The sequence below is a fragment of the Sarcophilus harrisii genome, chromosome 1 (genome assembly GCF_902635505.1).
Source record: "Sarcophilus harrisii chromosome 1, mSarHar1.11, whole genome shotgun sequence".
Classification (NCBI taxonomy): domain Eukaryota; kingdom Metazoa; phylum Chordata; class Mammalia; order Dasyuromorphia; family Dasyuridae; genus Sarcophilus; species Sarcophilus harrisii.
Window position 1 is genome coordinate 592,447 of NC_045426.1, and position 19,766 is coordinate 612,212.

Here is a 19,766-nt window from a genome sequence, read left to right on the forward strand (position 1 = left end):
AGACAAAACAGGAGTTTTCTCCTTTTATAGTTGAAAAATCCCCATCAATCTTGGGAAAGACATTTTTAAAATAGAGTTAAAAAGGGTACCTTGGTTTTTGGCCGGATGTGTTGAAGGTCTTCAAACTTTCATTATTCCTTTTCAATGGAAAACGAACACCGTATGGATAGAACAGTGGTAGGTAGCAACTTCAGGCCTTATTAGATTAATCGAAACATTTGACCAAGGACACCAACCTTCTCTAAGTCCTTGGAATTGCCGTATTTGTTGTAAAAAGTCTGGAAAATGAAGGATGTTGACTGATTTAAGAAAGTAAAAATGAAAGGGTGGAAACTATGGAACTCTTCAGCCTGGGCTTCCTCTCCTCTCATTCTTAGAGGGCCTCTTTGGGTTATAGACATTGGATTGTTTCTATTCTTTCCTCTGGATAAGGAGGATGTGAAAAGATTTGCCTTTTCTGCCCAACGTTAACACTGAGCCTTATAAAGATATGAATGGACAGTTTTGCCACAGGGAATGAAAAACAGCCCTACTATGTGAAATGATTTGCTGCTGTTTTCCAGTAAAAAAGCATTTAAAAAAGTTATGCTATTACATTATATATAGATAATTGGGATGTGCACCTGAGGAACAAATGTTAGAACATGTCTACAAAAAGACCATAGAAAACTAAGGGTTACAAACTAACAAGCTGCAGAAAAATTCAGACATGCTCCTTTTCAATATTTAGGATATGAATATCCTAAGGTGCTTACAATTCAAAACTTCTAAGAAAAGAAGCTAAACACATTGAATGATTTTTTAGAAATTGATAGGAGATATCCAATGGATTGGAAGTGTTGGTTTGACTACTAACATTCAACCGTTATGACATTTTAAGGGGGAATGCTTTAAATTCACCATGCCAGCTTACAAAAAAAAATCAAGGGCTTTGGGAGAAGTTGAACTGGTTTTATCAATGTGGTTGAAAGAGACACCAAAAAACCCTTGAAATATCCGTTTTAAACACAAGAGGCACCAGCAGTCCTTCATCAAGGAGACAGTGTGATAGAGTGGGTGAACCTCCCGAAACCAGATCAAGCCTACTCCCCACCCGGCTTTGGTGAATTTTATTAAAGGACTAAGTGAATAGTACAATTATCTGGGACAAGACTGACAAGATATACACCTTTTATACTAATGCACAAATTAATGGGGTTGTGAGACCACCCAGAGTGGAAAATTTTATTAGCCATGGCTCCAAATTTTTATACATGGGTCTCCATTAAAATACCCAGACTATTACATAATTGGCATGGATTCTTGAAAAAAAAGTTTTAAAAGTTCCTCTTAAAAGGAAATATTTAGGTGCACCAAACATAATATTTGTGCTTGTACTCTCATGATCTAACTATAAAGAAGTGGTGAACTCCTTTCAGTCCCACTCACAGAATGTTGCGGATCATTCGCTCTTTATTATTATCCAGGAACATAAATATAATATCTGATTCGGCCTATTCAGGGTGTGGTACAAAAATTACAGAAATAAAATTTGCAGCCCAATATATCAGCCTTTAAAACTTCAAACAAGGTGAAAACATCCAGGTAAGATCTTATATTACATGTCCATTCTCATAGTGCACTTCCAGGTCCCATATTTGATGGCAATTCAAAGGCAGATAGCCTTCTAACTATTTGGTCAATACCCCTTTGTTCCAAAATCGGCATCTCATTCTAAAATATCAGGCTCCAGCTTTACGTTTACAATTTGGAATAACAAGAAGAAGCTAGGAGCATAGTAAAAACCTGTACAGCTTGCCTTCCTTGCCACACTCCTACACTGCCTCCAGGGAAGAACCCTCGTGATTTGAGACCCAATGAAATGTGGCAAATGGATGTGACCCATTATAAATCGTTTGGTCGTCTATCTTTTATCCACATTATGGTAGACACCTTTTCGGGATTCACTTTTGCAATACCAGCAGCAAAAGAGACAGCCCGAGTGGTCACTGAGTTCCTCACACAAGCATTTGCCATTATGGGTGTGCCACAAGCAATAAAAACAGACAATGGTCCTGCTTATACTTCGAAACATTTTGCAAACTTTTGTGCACAGTATAAGATTTTACAGACCACTGGCATACCCTTTAATCCTCAAGAACAGGCAATAGTAGAGAGGAGAAACAGAGACATTAAGACGCTCCTCCAAAAACAAAAGAAAGGGGGAGCCACAGGTAACCTAGAGAACTTCTAAATCTACCTCTTTATACTATTAATTTCTTGATTTTTGACAAAGATGCACTGGTTCCGGCAGACAGGTTTTATAACCCACCGGAAGGACAGTGTCCAGTGCAAGCAGCTCTACTATCTTTAGATAATCGCCAGGTGATATGGAGAGACCCAGAAAGTGGTGGATGGAAGGGACCAGATAGGTTAACTGCTTGGGGGAGAGGGTTTGCTTGTATCTCTACAGGTGGAGAAGGAATCAGATGAGTGCCAACAAGCTGTATTCACCTTGTCCATTAGAGAGAGACAGAGCAGACCCTTGAAACAAAGGAGAAGACCCAAGAAACATTGAATGGTTCTGTTGCTGACTGTGCCCACCACTGAATGAGCCTGGCAGTTATGGCGTTTGACTCATGGACATCAAAAATTGTTAGGACTTCAAAACCCTCAGGAATCATTGGATTTTCTGAAAAATAATAAGACTGTTGCAGGACTTAAAAATCTGCTGGAATCATTGGATTCCCAAACACATAAAAAGACTGTTGCAGGACTTCAAAAACTTGTGGGGATCATTGGATTCCCTGATACGTGAAGCAATGGACAATAGATTGGTTTTGGACTATCTCTTGGCTGCTGAGGAAGGCGTATGTGTTACTGTTGTTTACATACCCTCCTTCTAGGACTTCTGGAAATCTTTTACAACACCATGATGATTCATATTGTTATATCACTACTTGCATGTACAATTCATGTTTGTTGCACCACATTGAGCCTGCACTGGTTATGGGGAGAGTCACCACTAATAGCCTGTGCTTTATTGCTATGTGCTTGTGTAATACCTCCTATGCTGATGGTTTGTGCATACCTGTTTCTAATAAGATCCTTCATCCCAGAAACCTGCTAGCAATCCCCACTTCCCTTTGGTGCTTTTCATCTCCCTTTCTGAGAAGTCAGGGAGGGCGTGATCATTTCCTTCGGGGGCCTTTCACCTCTCTGAGAAGTCAGGGATGGCATGACCACCTGTGTTCTAAAACAAAAGAAAGTGGGAGATGTAGAGGGATGGAAACTCTTGAGTCGATGCACTAAGGTGGTTTGAGCACTTGAGGCTAACTACCGAGTGGACAATAGATAGTGTGCCATGGGGTAAATAACAAGGCAAGTAACTGATGGGACGACTGATAACAGAGTGGGGGCCTACAGGAGTGTCTTCAGCTAAGAGGGCAACATTTGTGAGGGGCCTGAGCCCACAACATTCCCTCTAGCCTGAGCTGTGGAGGTTCAATAAGGATCTAAAGAAATCCTTTTCTTTAGGGATGTTGTTTCATACCCACGTTTTCAGAAAGGGCTGCACATTTAGAGTTAGGGGATCTCCCCCCAGAGATACCAAGAGCTCTTCCGGGACAGGGCAGGGATCAGAGAGGGTCCTGGGGCAAAGGGAGCAGTGTTTAGGCAGCATGGGGGAGCAGCTGATTAACATTGTCCATTCATTAAAATTAAATCCATTTCAATAAAATCCAGGGAAATTAGCAAGGTTACTGGAAACTCTTTGGAAACCCAGGTTTTCCCGTCCTCCAGTCCTCTCCCTCCCCCAACATGTCTGGGACTAGAGCATCTTAAGAGCCAGTGGACCATTTGAGCCCTAGAGTCCACCCCACCATCCGTTTTATGGAGGATACTAAGGTCTAGGGGAGGAGTTGGGTTTAACCAAGGTCACTTGGGCAATTAATGACCAGCCAGGAAACCAGGTTTCTAGCCCAATTCACTTCCCATTAAACCACACAGCCTGTTTCCTCTCCACTGCGGGGCTTCCCAAGTAGGGGTGGGTCAGGCTGAAGTTCTGTTGCTATTCGGAAGCCAGTGAGGCTGCTGGGAAGAGCAAAGCAGGCCCAGCTCCCCCAGCCTCTTTTCACTCCCCGGAAATTTGGAAGCGAGATGGGGGAGGGGGAGGGAATCGAGGGCGGAGCGGGAGAGTCGTGGGACAGTTTCCCCCACCGCCGGTCGGGCCCAGGAACTGTAGATCCACGCGCTGCCTGGTATCGGGGACTGAGGGTGACTGACGGAACCGAACCAGCCGCTTCCTGAGATCGTGCTGGAGAACAAGGGCTGGCTTCTGCCTTTCTACCCCCAGGGCCTGGCCCCGTGCCCCGCACACAGCGGGCCATTAGCAAAGCCAGCTGACAGACTGACCCCAGAGGGTTTAGCCCGGCCGGGGGGCGGGAAAGAGGCTTTCTCCAGCCCCAAACCCTCCCTGCTCCGCACACAAAGTCCCTCGATTCCCTCCCCCGGCCCGAGGCCTTGCCAGCCCCCTCCTCCTCCCCGCCTCGCTGCGGGCGGGGTAGCGGATGCTCCTGGACCAGAGCCATCCCTTTCCCTCCTCCCCTCCGCCCGCCGGCTGTAGGCGCCAAGTTCAAGTTCGCTGAGTGAGAGCCGCCCCGCCCACCCGCTCCGCCCCGGGGGCTGGGCCCAGACCTCGAGACTGTCACCAGCTTAAATAAATCGGGAACCCCCTCCCGGCCCTGCCAGGACTCGCGGAGGCGAGACTGAGACCCAGGCGCTCCGGGCCAGCCGCTCCGTCCGGCGCCCGAACCCCCGCTCGCCCGCCCGGAGCCCGAGCCCCCGCTCGTCAGTCAGACACCCGAGCCCCCGCTCGCCCGCCCGGAGCCCGAGCCCCGCTCGTCAGTCAGACACCGAGCTCCCGCTCGTCAGACACCGAGCCCCCACTCGTCAGTCCGGCGCCCGAGCCCCGCTCGTCAGTCAGACACCCGAGCCCCCGCTCGCCCGCCCGGAGCCCGAACCCCCGCTCGCCCGCCCGGAGCCCGAGCCCCCGCTCGTCAGTCAGACACCGAGCCCCCGCTCGTCAGTCCGGCGCCCGAGCCCCGCTCGTCAGTCAGACACCGAGCCCCCGCTCGTCAGTCCGGCGCCCGAGCCCCGTTCGTCAGTCAGACACCCGAGCCCCCGCTCGCCCGCCCGGAGCCCGAGCCCCCGCTCTTAGTCTCGGACCGGCCCGCGGCCTTCACCATGCTCACCCTGCTGCTGCTGCTGCTGCTGCTGCTGTCCTCGGCCCTGCTCACGCAGCCGACGGTCGGGGATCCTCTGCCCCATCCCAGAGGTGAGAGCTACAGGGTACTAGGGAGGGGGAGGGTCGCTGTCCTGAGCTCCGGACTCGCCAGCTCCCCATCCCACTCCCGGCCTCGGAACCTTCCCCTTCTCTTCACCCCCAAACCCTCACAGTCCCCCTTCCTCCACTCTGTCCCCTCCCCCCACTCCCCGCCTCCCCCTCGCCCAACTCCCCTCTGCCCTCTTGGTTCCCCCTCCCTCCCTGTCCTTCGGGCCCCTTCCTCCCGGCCTCCTCTCACTCCTGTGTTCGCCCTGTGCCCCAGGCGTGCCCCTGGCGCGCTGCCTGCTGCCCCCAGACGCCGGGCCCTGCCGGGCCCTCCTGCCCAGCTTCTACTACGACCGCCACCTGCAGAGCTGCCGCCCCTTCACCTTCGGGGGCTGCGAGGGCAACGACAATAACTTCGACACGCAGGAGGACTGTGAGCAGGCCTGCGGCTGGATTCCGAGTGAGTGGGAGCCCCGGGCGCCAGCTGCTTTCCTACCCCCCCCCCACTGCTGCCCCCTGGAGCCAGCTCCCCAGTGTCAGCTCTGAGCCCCCCCAGCCAAGGCCTGCCTGGCCCCCCTCCCCGCGCCAGCATCCAGGCTGCTCTGGTCATTACTGCTGGAACCGGGAGGTCCTTCCCCGGGGGCTCCTTGCCAGCCGGCACTTATTATGGGTCAGGGCCCGAGATAAAAAGACCCCAGAGAAAGAGGTCCTGCCCTCAACAACAGTAAGGGGGGGAGCATATAAAGGGACCCTGGAGAGCTGCCTGTGGGGGGAGCCCCGAATTCTGAGCAGGCTTGGGGACCCCCACCTCTCCTGGCCCCACCCTGGGCATGGAAAGGGGCAGAGGCCAAAGGGCTGCTCCCAGACCAGAGCAGCTCCCAGAGCTCTTAGCAAAAAGCCCTTTGCCAGGGGCTTCACAAGCTGCTCCACGTGACCGGCACCAATAGCTTTTGTTCAATTTTAGGAACTGAGTCATGATTTTTAAAATCCTATTTTTTTCCCTGGTAAATTGGAAACTGTTCCCCACTCCTGGATCTTGTGGCTTTCTTGTGGTCTGTGAGGGAAGGGGCCTAGGGAAGAAGACTATGGCCTTCTCTTTGACCAGAAAGACTGAATCACTTGGCAAAGCCCCCAATAGGCAATGGTACTGAGTGTGAGCCTTGCCTGAGGCCATAACTGCCTGGTACCCATGTACCCCCGGGACCCCATTTCTGGGGACATAGAGCCTGTGGCCAAGGGCTCCCAATAGGCAATGGTACTGCGTGTGAGCCTTGCCTGAGGCCATAGCCGCCTGGTACCCATGTACTCCAGGACCACTCTTTGGTTCTGAGAAAGAACCAGGCCACAGAGTTCTGGAACCAGAAGGGCTTGGCTCCCATCTCAGCCATTGCCCAGCTGGGCAAGTCCCCTCTCTTCCACTAGAGGCCCCCTCTTCTAGGTTTTCGGGACAACTTCCCACTCTGGACATTTTCACTGACCCCCCATGCCTACAGTGCTCTTCCCCCTCACCTCCACCTCCCGGTCTTCCTGACTTCCTCCAGACCCAGATCTAATCCCATCCACTGCAAAACGCTTTCCCTCTAATCCTAAATCCATTTCTAACCCTTTCCACAAGTCCAATCTTTTCCCTCTGGGATTCGCTCCCATTTATTCTCGCATGTCCCTGGCACAGTGCCCCCCCAGTAGAAGGAAAGGTCCCGGAAGGCAGGCATTCTGCCCCTTCCCAATGCCAGCAGTTAGCCCAGTGCCATCCATGCCCACAAAGAGTAGGGATGGCTCATTCAGTGTTCACGGACTGCCCTCGCCTCCCAGTTTCCTCATTTGGAAAATGGCTGTGAGGAGAGCGCTGCCATCCAGGTTCTTGTGACCGCAAAATGCTGCAAACGCTGCAGGGTCGTCCTGCCTACTGGCTGAAATGTCCTTTTCCCAGGAGTCCCCAAAATCTGCCGGCTGGAAGTCAATGGGACAGAATTGGTGAGGGACCAGGAGCTGTATTTCTTCAACCTCAGTTCCATGGCCTGTGAGAGGCTGCTGTTCCAGGGGCCTCACGGCAATCACAACCGCTTCCCGGATGCTGCCACCTGCAAGAACTTCTGTGCTCCTGCCAAAAGTAAGGCATTTTCTCATTCCCTATGCCACTCTCCGGAGAGCCCCCTGAGGGACTCCATCCCTGGTCAGCGTGAACACTGGCCCAGTGGGGGCCGTCCTCGGGCATCGGATGCCTGATCTGAGAAGTCCCGGCAGTCTCCCTCGCTCCTCACCCTTTGCAGGACAGAAGTCCCACCTCTGGGCGGGGTGGGGGTGGGCTGGGGGAGAGGAAAAGGGCTTTTTAGCCCTTGCCACCCTCCTCCGAACTCCCTTAGAGAGGTGATCACAGAGCAGGTGGAAAGTCAGTCACTCCGTGACCCTCTGCCTTGTTGGGCTCTAGAGCCTGGATCAGTCTGAGCCAGGAGACACTCCCCAGCACTGAGAGATGGGCTTTCTCCGGAGGGAGTGACTCTCTCGTCACTGGAGAGGATCCAAAGTGACTTATGGATATGATTTCTGGCCAGATCACCTGGGCAACCCCTGCTTCCAGCTGAGAGGGCCCGGGATCTTCGGCTTTGTGGGCTTTGCAGGGGCTGCTGGTGGTGGTCACCCCCATTCTGGCGCAGATGTGGGTGGAGAGGGCTGGATCAGCGGGACAGCCTTCATGGAAGTGTTCTTTCAATGGCCTTCACTTCTTCCCGCAGGGTCCCCCCCATGCCCTTTCATCCCTGAATTTCACAGCTTCAGTCACAGCTGAAGGCTCCCTACTGTGGTCAGCCCTCGGCTGGCTCAGTCCGGGGTCAAGAGCCTTCTAACCGGATTTCCCTTCTTTCCAAAAGGCCCCGCCCTCTGCTACAGCCCCCTGGATCCGGGCTCTTGCTCAGCAGATGTGCCCCGCTACTATTTCAACTGGAAAAGCAAACGCTGCAAGCCCTTCACCTACAGCGGCTGCGGCGGCAACGAAAACAACTTTGTCTCCAGGAGGGCCTGCTCCAAAGTCTGTGTGAGAGGTACAGGGACGGTCGGTGCGGGGGCAGACGCAGCAGGTCCTGTCCCGGGGCTTGGTGTTCCCCAGGGCCCCTTGTGGTCCCAGCCTCGCTGGCCCCCGGGCTGGCTGCAGGCGCTGGCCAAGGTCCTCACCCAGTGAAGCAAACGGTCTCAGGCGGTGTGCGGGAGTCCAGGGGGTCAGCCACAAGGCCCCTCATCTGTTCTGTGCAGACCCACTGTGTGGGGGTGGTGGGGGTGAGAGAGAAAGAGACAGAGACAGAGAGAAAAAGAGAGAGACACAGAGAGACACAGACAGAGACAGACAGTGACTGACAGAGAGAGAGAGAGAAACAGAGGGAGAGAGAGAGAGAGAGAGAGACAATGACAGAGAGAGAGAGAGAGAATGAATGAGAACTAGGTTGGGGGAGGGTCCTAAATTCAGCCTCCCTGTCTGTTTGGCTCCATTATTTCAGGGTGATTTTTTTTTAGCCCTGCTGGGTAAATCCAATTATAATTGCCAGGCAGGCAGTCAAGGACTAGGCCACAGAAGCAAAGTGGGGCCAGTCAGCCAAGGGTCATCTCAGGGAGGATGGTGACCTTCACGCTAGAGCCTTTGTGATCGCTGCTCCTTGTTTCCATCAGCCCTGAAGGAAAAGCTGAGGAAGGCCCCCAGACTGGGCTTTGTCAACAAGATGAGGATGTACAAGAAGCTGCCGTGACCGGGTCCCTGCCTGGGACCTCGGGATTGGATCTGCCCCGGCCCTTCCTGGACCCAACCTGCGGAAAGGTTAGGGCTCATGTGACCCCGCACAGGACACTGGAAACACGGGGCTGGCGGAGCTGCCCGTATTCCTCGGATCCAGGAGACGTCGTTCTGTGTGTGTGTGTGTTGTTCTGTCACTGGCAGCTCTTTGTCACGGTTCCGCCACTCAGTGGTCCTTGGCTGAGCCCTACAGCTCACTCCTCTTCTTCTATTATATTCTCTTCTGTTCATTTTGTGGGTGACTGACTTGGGGCATTGAGGCGCTGCAGGGTCTGATGAGGGGCCTCGAGCATGAGGAGACTAGTGGGCCCCATGTTTTAAGGATTGGATTTCTGAAGGTGAGGGGGAAACCATCTCAGTGATAGCTGAGACAGAAGCCGTGCCAGGGCCCTTTTGTCCGGCCTTGTCAGACCCAGGTTGGGTCCTCGGGGAGCTGGAAAGGTAGCTTTTCTGAAGGCTTCTGCCCCAGTAGGTAGAGAGTGGCTGCAAGTGGCTGAGGGGAGGGGAAGGAGGGGCAGGGGATGGTTGTACAGCCCTTTTGACCCTGGCATCTAAATCCCGGTAACCAGCAGCCTCTAGAGTGCCCCAAACCAGGCCCCAAATGCCCCAAACCAGGCCCGAAATGCCCAATGCCAGGCAAGGCTGGTTATTCTTGTGATTAAAAAGGCTGCAGTCACGGGAAGCATCCTTGAATACAAGGATCCTCTTCCAAGGATGTCTCAGGGTTAGAAAAAAGCACGAAAAGCTGAGCTTCTAGGGCAAGAGGGACGAGAGTGCTTACTTTCCTCCAGTCAGAGAACCCACTGTCAGAGGGAAACAAAAAGCCACTGTGAACACGGGAAGGGGGTGCAGGAGAAGCGAGCAAGGGAGCCATTTGGGGGACTTGTAGCATCCGCTGCTCCCGGCCACCCTTCCTGGGGGTCAGTGCCTCCCTGACCACACTGACCAGGAGGGTTTTCCTCTTCAAACCTGTACTCCAGAAAGCCGACAAGGCAGAGGTTATGTCCACGGTCCCCATCCACAGGGATGGCCTTGGAGGCCGGGAAGGGAAGGGCCTTTGATCACAGATCAAGGGCCCTGAAGGCTGGAAGAGCTTTGGATTCCTTCCAGTCTATCCCCTCCCCCAAACCAGGATGTTCTCCTGCCTGCATTGTTTTCCCAAAGCAGAAAAGTTGACATTTCCCAGCTTTTCCAGTCCCTTCTTCTCCTGAGTAGGAGCCCCTCCTTTTGAGGGTTAAATAGTTTGTGCTTTGTGTGCTCCCTGAAGTACTGTTGTCTTTCTACCAAGAATCACACTTGAATTTAACACATATCTTCAGTATCACCAAGTTCTTAATAAAACATTTATTTTAATGAAACTATTTCCTTCTTCACTGATTTCTATCATTCCAATGAGTTGCAAAATCGGCCCCAGACTTCCTTCTTCCAGTCCTTGCCCCATTTCCCAACTCTGCAGGAGCCAGACGGGATCCTAAGGGTGTGGGGGGCCCACCCCACCCCAACAGCTTGGAGGGGAGCAGATTGTGGCAGGAAAAAGGGAGCACAGGTTGGCCCATTCCCTCTGCACCAAGCCCTCCGGCCTGGCTTCCTCCAAGGATTTATGCCCACCCACCCCATCATCCTTTGGCCCGACCCAATCTAGCAGAACTTCTCTGATTTCTGCTCTGTGATCTCTGAAATGAACCAAAACCGCCAGAAAGGGGGAAAGGGACAGACTAAGCTGGCCAGTGTCCACTGAGGGCTGACCCTCCTCCCCAGGTCAGGGAAGCGCCTTTAGTTCAGCAGCCAGACCAGCCCTCAGAGGAGACGTCTGAGAAGTGGTCCCGGGGCCCTCAGAGAGCTTGGCCAGCCTCATCAGTCCCGGCTCCCACGGGCCCAGGGCTGGCCGGCTACTCGTGTGTGCCGTCGGGAACTAGAGGAAGGGGAAACACCCGGGTCCACCCTGGAGGCTCCCCCTGGTGTCTCAGGAGATGAGACCCAGAGGTTCTCGCACAGAAAGCCCGGCCCCCTGAGCAAGGAGGCTTTACCTGACCCTTTTCTGCTCAGTTAAGCTGAGGGAAGTCCTCCCAGCCTTTCTGGGACCAGATCCAGAGCCGCCGCCTCCTGCACCCCGTGTACTCCCTGATTCCAGGTGCAGAGGCTCAAGTCCTGACCTGTGGGATCTCGGAAGGAAATGGCTAATTTTACTTTCAGACCGATCCCTGCTCATGTGACTCATCTGTTTGCTTCCTGCCATTTTATCAACCTTGAACTTAGAGGAGGAGTGGAGGGAAGAGGGTCAGTGAGACACCCCAGAAGGGAGGTGAAAGAGGAGTCCCTCCCTCCCCTTCCCAGCTGCGCCCTTCTCTTGGCTGGGCTTAGCGCCGTCACCCTGATCATCCTCGTTCTGTCCTTCGGGCCTAAGGTCTCCTTTCAAAAATGGTACTGCCTTCCCTTCCTTGGCAAAGGAGGCTCCTAGCTCAACAACAGGGGGGAGGGGAGGAGGCAGACCCCGGGTCCTGGAGGGGGTGTACAACGCTGCCACAGATTCTGGGGCCCCGGATCTCCTGCCTTTGAGACCTCAGCATCTCAGACCCTCAGGCTCATCTCCCCCTGAGGGATGCTTCTTATTCCTGCCTCCCCTGAACCTCCCCTGAGATGGATGGAGGGTCCTGAAACCTTGGGCTCCACCGGGGGGGGGGGGGAAGGGAGCTGGGGAGCATGTTTGATTCCAGCAGGCAAAGGGGACCTTTTCCACCGACCCACAGAGGCCTGGGCCTTCCCTGGGGCCGCAGGAGCTGTCCAAAGACGCCATTGCTCATCAACAGACAATCCACCCAAAGGAGAGGCTGCACAGGAAGCTGCGGCTGTGATACGCATTTGCTTTCCATGTTGTTTATGAAATTTAACTCAGTGGGGACAAATGGCCCTTTTCTGTGTCCCCTTCTGAATGGAATTCCTCTGGGTTCTAGCTCCGGAGCTGGATGCTGCCTGAGAAGCCACAGAGAAGGACGGTGAGGGCCAAGCGGACCAAGGACTTACCCAAGGACACCTAGGGACTCCAGGAGAGCAGAGCCAGTCATGCTTCCAGACCAGACCAAGAAGCCTTCTGGTCAAGGCCGTTCCCACATCTCCAGGCACCTCACTGGAATTAATGCTTCTGCTCTTTTCACTGTCCAAGGATGTCCCCCAGTGGGTCTGTGGCTCCTCAGTCCTGGCCGTTGCTTGGTAAAGACAAGAAAAACTAAATGAGGGAGATTTCCCTTTGAGAAACCTTCAATGCCCCTTCAGAGCCCTTCTGTCCTCCTGGGCTACGGCGTGTGAGAATTCAGACCCCTGCATGCAAGGAGACTGGAGTGTATACAGCATGTGTGTGTGTGTGTGTGAGTGTGTGAGAGTGTGTGTGAGCATATGTGTGTGAGTGTGTGTGTTTGAGTGTGTGAGTGTGAGTGTGTATGAGTATGAGTGTGGGTGGGTGTGTGAGAGTGAGTGTGTGTGTGTGAGAGTGTGTGTGAGCATATGTGTGTGAGTGTGTGTGTTTGAGTGTGTGAGTGTGAGTGTGTATGAGTATGAGTGTGGGTGGGTGTGTGAGAGTGAGTGTGTGTGTGTGTGAGAGTGTGTGTGAGCATATGTGTGTGCGTGTGTGTGTGTGTTTGAGTGTGTATGTGAGTGTGAGTGTGTATGAGTGTGAATGTGGGTAGGTGTGTGAGTGTATGTGTTTGAGTGTGTGTGAGAGTGTATGTCTGTTCAAGGGAAAGTTCCGTGGAGGTGGGGACCCCTGAGCTGAACCTTGAAGAAGGAGGGAGTCAGAGAGCCGCAAGGCTGAAGAAAGCAGTTGGGAGGGCTGGGGGCAGCAGGACAGGCGGGTCACCCATCCCAGAGCACTTGGGGTACTCGGCAGCCCAGAGAGCAAGCAGCCCAAGGCCTGGCTTAGGTCACTCCTCAGAATCACCGTCCCTGCCACGACGGCCCCACCCCCACTGCCTGGTCCAGGGGAGACAGAAGCGAGGGGTCTTGCTCCGTCTCGGGCCCTGAACGTCCTCGTGGGCGGAGCAGCTCAGGTCACCAGTCACTCATCCATTCCTCCTTCACCAATCCCACAAACTGTCACGGAGAAGAGAGAAGCCCCAGGGACCCTTTGCCTGCCACAGGCTGTTGGACTCCGGGAGTGTTTCCACGTTCCTGTGGAGGCGCCCGAAGGCTCCCTGGGCAGTCTCAGTGGGTTCTGTAAGGAGGCCTTTGGGGTTTCATCAGTCCACTCCACAGAAGAGGTGGGATTCTAGCCCGGGGCTCTCCTGATCCAGCAGTGTGCCCACTGCTCTGTCCTTCCTTTCCTTGTCTTCATGAGCTTATTCTAGTGAAGGAAGGGAGCCTTGCACGCAAATACACACACACACACACACACACACACACTTTCTCTCTCACACACACACACTCTCACACACTCACTCACATTCACACACACTCACATACACACTCATACACTCTCTCACACACACACACATACTCACACACTCATGCACACACTCACATACACACTCATACACTCACACACACATACTCACACACTCACACACACTCACACACTCTTACACACACACACACACACACATAACCCAAGATAGGGCGCCCATGTACCTGGAGAGAGGCACAGAAAGCAATCTCAGGGAGCACATGAAGTGGTGTCCCAAAGGGTCTCCGTGTCAGAGAGGCAGCCCCCCCATCACAGCCGTCTCCCGGGGCACAGACACCAAGGAGAGCTACCACACAGCTCCTCCATCTGCCCTCTAGCTGCTGGAACAGGTGCCCAGAGACCCCCCCTCCCAGGAGAAGCTCCATGAAGCCCCAGTAATGCCATCATGGGCTAATGAGCCTGCTGGGCGTTCCTCAGGCCCAAGGCCAAGGCTCTGGTAAGGAGCCGGCGCCGAGAAGAGCAAAGCCAACGCTTTGCAGATTTAAATCAGGAGGGCCCTAGTCTAACTCACTTTTTGTAGCAACTGGGTCTAGGACGCAAAGGCAGACAATGGAGATGCAGGATTGGACCCAGGCCTCCCAGCACCTTCATCCTCCACGGGCTCCCCCGAGTGGCCAGCCTGCCAGCAAAGGTCACTCCACAGCTCGGGCTTCCCCCCGTGCCCACAGCTGCCAGGCAGGTCCTCCCTTATCTGAGCCAGGCCCCGTCGCTGCCTCTGGCCGTGGTGCTGATGCAGGCTCCCTGAGAGGCACAGGTGGGATGGCCGTGGGGATGGGGCAAGCCAAGGGATGCCAGAGGCGACAGGTAGGAGGGATATGCAGACTGGATGTGGAGAGCAAGGGGCTCGGGGGAGGGGCAAAATGGGAGCCACGGTGGGGGGGGGGGGCTCAGGTGACCGGGAAGATGGCAACAAGGACATGGTGAGGAAAACCACCGGAGCCCCTCCTCTCCTGAGTGCCATCTGTAGAGATGAGGGCAGAGGGAGAGGGAGCCCTTTCTCCAGAACCACGTCACAGGATAGCTCCTCCTGAACGGGCAAAACTCCCACTAAATGGGTCCTTCACAGGAATCCGAAGCTATATCAGCTTTAGGCTCGCCCCCAAATGCTGCCCAAGATCTGGGGGATTTCACCAAAGAGGGAGGGCCTGTCATGGGCACGCAGTCCCCAAAGGAAAGGTAGCTCCTCTCCTCAAAGGGCTCACAACCTAAAGAAGACAACACCCAAAAGAAGGCAGGAGGGGGGGATGCTGGGGCACCTCCTAGCAGGGGCATCTTGTCCCACTGAGTGGGAAACAGGCAAAGCAGCAAGTGCCAGAGGGCCCCTGGGGGGCACTGGGGACAGATCCGGACCCTGCACCCCCGTATTTCCAGTTCCACTAGAACTCAGACATACCCTTGTGCACGCCCTTGGTCCTTCCAAAGCCATTTTCTAATAGATCTGAATCTCAAAGGAGGCTGGGGCCACAAACAAGTCTCTGAACTCCTAAGCAGACAGAGGGAGTTTGGCTTGTCAGAGTTCTGCTGTGTTTTATGGGGCTTGTATAATGTCACCGATGGGCCTGTCAAGCACCCCTTATTGGGAAGCTCGGTGCAGGGGTTGGGGCAAAGGCGGCGGAGGATTCTCCATCAGGCACTGATTGTCCCAGTGTCCTTTGTGAAACCCACACCCTTCAGCTTGGCCGGACCAAGCCCAGTCTTGAGCCCCCACCTACCCACTCCCACCCCACTCTCTGTTTAGCTTGTTTTGCTCCCACACAGAATTATCTCTGGTGACCTCAGAATATATGTCACAGCTGGGTCTTCACAAATGTTGCCCCAGGATCCCATACACACATTCAAGGCACCTTCATATACCAGGTATCGGACAGTCTTTATTAAACTCTCAAAAAAGCAAATAAGGCCTTTATGCCCCAAGCGGCCTTGGAGGGTATGCGCTTTCTTTGCTGAGTTCTCATTTTTACAAGGGCCCTGGGACCTTTCTAACCCTAACCACCTTGTGATCTGAATTCACCTAGGAAAGGGAACCACTTCCGGATGCTAACAGGGCAGCCCCTTCAGCTTTGGGTGGCCCCATTTCCATTCCAAACACAAACACAGAACTAGATCTTTATGACCACGGAGTTTGGGCTCCTCTGGAGGGTAATGCCCTGGAGGCTGCTAAACCCTCTGTAAAGCTCGTGGCCCCTCCAGGAACCCGCACAACTGTCTAACCTGGATCTATCCTCGGAAGGGCCAGGGTTCCTCCAAGCTCAAAACAGAGTGGCTGGAGAAGGGCCATATGAAATAATTTATGGTGCTGGCAGAGGGGAAGGGTGCAAATGCTTTGATTCCCCCTTGAAAGAGTACAGAGTGTCCCTGGTGGAAGAGAAATGGAGAACTCAGAAAGTGGTGATAAACAGGGAGGGGTGGGCAGAGAGCAGATGCTGAGGTCATCGAGGAGGGGGAGTCGGTGGGGAGGGGGGAGGAACAACTCCAGGGCTGGGAAGAGGCTGATCCGGGGGAAAACCCAGATTTCTAAAGAGAGTAAGAAACGGTACAAAGGTTCACGTGATGATTCAGAATGAGAAAGAGGGGTCTAGAATCTGGTTCCTTGCAGACATTCAGGGAAACAGTGTCATGGGGTGGGGGGGAGGGCACTTGCCCTAGAGGATGAGGGGGAAGAGAGGAAAAGGACAGGCCCCGGGGAAGGAAAGCCCCTGAAGACGGTGGGGATGGAGGCCTGGGATAAAGACTGGGGATCCTAGGGATGGAAGAGTTGGGATGCTAGGAGTCAAACTGAGGGCCATGTGAGCTCGTGTTCATGAGCGCATGTGTAGGGGTGGCACGATGTGAGGAGCCCCACACCAGAGCATCTTGTTTCTCTAACAGACCTTTTTCTTTTCCAGATCCATGCAAAGATGATTTTCACCATTCCCCTTGCAAAACCTTGTGTTCCAAATTTCCTCTCTCCCTTCCCCTTCCCCGGGACAGCAAACAACCCAACACATGGTAAACACACGCAATCCCCTTACACCTCTTTCTACACTTCTCACTGCACAAACAAAATCAGATCAAAAAGGGGACAAATGAGAAAGAAATAAAAGCAAGCAAACGACCATCTCTTTGGTCTGTGCACCCCCCCTCAGTCCCCACGGTCGCTCCGTTGCGGATGGCCCTCTCTGTCACAAGCCTATTGGATGGGCCCGAGTCACCTCACAGCCCCAAAGAGCCTCATCCCCCACACGATCCTGCCGAGGCTGTGTATTCTCTGGCTCTCTCCACTTCACTCAGCATTTGCTCATGTCAGTCAGAGCATCTTCTCAGAAGAGTTTGTTTATAAAATTGAGCAGCCACTTATTAAGTGCCTATTGTGTATAGGATTCCACATGGGGTCTGGGAAGCAGAGGCTAGAGTGAAACAAGGGCTGCTTCCCTCCTGGGGGCCACGAATCGCCCCTCTACATATGGGGAGGGACACATTTGAGGGATGGTTGGGAGCAGTGAGGGGGGTCTTGAGGGACATTGCCCTGGAGGGGAGCCACTGTTTCCAAGAGGAAAAGGCAAAGGGTTTAGGGGTCAATGTCCAGAGCACCCTAGGTGGTGCAGCAGTGACAGCCACCGCTTGGGGAGATGCATCAGAACCAGAACATGAGAACTGAAATTTGTCCTAGGAACAATCAAAGGGGAGCCGGTGAACGTTCGTGAGCAAGGTTAGACTAGTGCCAGTCTCCAAGAAAAGGGAATGCCAGGTAACCCGAGGGCAATGGAGGCTTTCCACAGTGGCCTCTGACCCCAGTGCCCTGCCAGGATCCCCACCCGGACCCCCACCCAGCAGTTTTCATGCAGACTGGAAAGCATCCTGAGCTTACAAAAGAGATTTCACGCAAGCCCAGTCCCAGGCACACCTGGGGCAGGCTAATATGGCAATACATACCCGCAGGCAGTCATAGTGACCCATAACAGATCTCAGAGACTTAGGCTCACTCGCCGCTCTGTACCAAGTGAGTGACCAGTGACCGGTCCAGCCCTTCTCTCTGGTTTCCCCTTTTACATTGTTTCAAATCCTGGGGTTGTGACTTGGTGGAGGACAGGACCAGAGTTCTGTGAAGAGAACAGGGCCTACACACTTCACGTGTGTATGTCCTACAGGACGGGGTTGTCAAGAATTGGTTGATTATTTCAAGTTGCATTGTAAGACTAACTCCCGACTCAGATTTTGCTGGAAAATGTAGCTTTGAAAAATATAGATTATTATTATATTATTATACATATAATGTCAATAATTTTGAAAATCATCATAATTTTCTTCACATTTTATTACATTTTCTTTCTTGAGATTTAGTTCCATGGTCTCTGTAGTTTGTCAAGAGCTCTTTGGATTCTGACTCTGTTATTTGGGGGTTTTTTGCATGAAGCCATCTATACCTTTAACACAGTCATTGACGAAAATGTTGACCCACAGAGGTCAAGCTCATAACCTTGGGACTTTCCACCTGAAATGTCCTATGAAGCTGAGCTGTAATTAGCTTGGAACCCAGCCAGGTCTGAAGCCCCTGCTTGGCCTGTTGTCTAGGGCTTAGCTCTCTATCTTCCCACAAGAATTGCATGAAACTCTTTGTGACTAAGCTATTTTTTGAAAATGGAAGAGGGAAAAGTAAGGAAATTCTAGGCAGAAAAAGATGTCTTTCCCCAGCTTTTCTTCACACCTACATTTGTCAAGATATAGAGTCAGCATTTTATCAGGGATAGATCAGTTAGACTGAATTAAGTGGACTGACCTGAGGGATGCTCTGAGGAAGAGCAGGGAGGGCAGAACTGACCAGAAGGCAGAGCCACAGCAGACATGGACAAGAAGCCAAAGACTTTAGGAACCATCACTTCAACCGTATGACCAAAGGTGAGATGGAACAACCCCTGGTTAAGAAGACATTGTCCTGCTGGCTCTTCATTTACCTGCCCACACCAGCTCAAAGTCAGCAGCCTTTGCCTCTCTCCTTGGGGAGACCCCGGGCTCTAAAAGGCCAGTGTGAGTCCCCAGGGTCCGCTGATCATCCTCGGCTGGGCTCAGACTCGCAGTCCCCCTTTCCCCAGCTTCGCTCGCCAGTCAGCCCTCGCCACCTACTCCCTCCAGGGTGTCTCAGAACTAACTCAGTGATAACGCATTTAGGGTTAGGGTCAGGGCACCTCCCAACTCTAACCCTACATGGGCTGTGTGGTCAGTGAAACTTCTTGAAATCTGGGGATGCCATTCTGCCCGCCCTCTAACAAGGGGTCAGTGACTCCAGATGAGGGAAGGGCAAGCTCTGGGGTAGGAGCTGAAAAGGGAGGGGCTCCCTCGGCGTGCGGGCCATAAAAAGCAACCAGCAGTGATGTCTAGAAGTCACAGGAAGCAAAATCCCAGAAAGGTCCCCTGCACCACAAGCCGCCATCTTGGGTGCCGATGGCAGAAGCGGGGGCAGGAGCCCAGACCAGGAGCCGGGCGGAGGCGCAATGTCGGGGAACGTGCTCCGCGCCCGGGGTGCTTGGGGGTGGGAAGGCTGAGCCGGGCAGGGAGGGATGAGGCTGGGGTGGGCAGGAGGAGGAGAAGTAAGAGAAAACATCCGCCCAGAGCCAGACCCCTTCCTCTGGCCCCTGGGATTTTAGTGCTGTGCTGAGAGCATCTTGTAAAAGCGGAGACCATCCCCATCGGGAAGCAGGGCCCCAGCCCCGCAGAAATCAGCCTCACTCAGGGCAGCCACATGCGAGCGGCCTGGGGACAGAAGGTGCCATGGAAACGACCGTATACAGAGCTGACTCACTGCTCCCAGGGCTGTGGCCTCACAGGGATCGGCAGCTCAAGCATAATGAGCTCGGGAGAAATGTTCCTGTCACCGAATCCCCCGAGAGCCTGGGGACACAAAAAGGAAGGAGAAAAGGGAAGTTAAACTAGGGAGGCTGAAGGAAGCCAGGTGGGTGGGCTCCTCGGAGCCGCCCCCAGTGAAGGGCATTGTTGTTAGTGGGGGCTGGGAAGGAGGACGACCACCTTCCGAGGAGGTTCCATTAGCGATGACAAAGGGAACCCGGGGCCCTGAGGACAGGGCCAGCCCAGGAGGGCCTTCTGCTGCCCCCCTCTGCACGTCCCGACCAGGGGCGTCGGGTTCCTCTCTGGAAGTCCCCCTCGGAGTTAATCATCTCCACCTCACAGGGAGCCGGCACTCGGCCAGGACTATGTTGGGAGGGGTTTGTCCCTTCTAGATCTCAGTGGCCCCC

General features: G+C 53.7%; 1 protein-coding gene across 1 annotated transcript; it reads left to right on the plus strand.

Annotated features, from left to right (window-relative positions):
* Nucleotides 1-4,547: 4,547 nt before the first annotated feature.
* TFPI2 (tissue factor pathway inhibitor 2) lies at nucleotides 4,548-10,443 on the plus strand. The gene is made up of 6 exons (XM_031949157.1): nucleotides 4,548-4,599; nucleotides 4,751-5,314; nucleotides 5,586-5,768; nucleotides 7,239-7,418; nucleotides 8,176-8,346; nucleotides 8,966-10,443. The coding sequence occupies exons 1-6, from the start codon at nucleotides 4,548-4,550 to the stop codon at nucleotides 9,040-9,042; spliced, it is 1,227 nt and encodes a 408-aa protein (XP_031805017.1). The 3' UTR covers nucleotides 9,043-10,443.
* The last annotated feature ends 9,323 nt before the right edge of the window (nucleotides 10,444-19,766 follow it).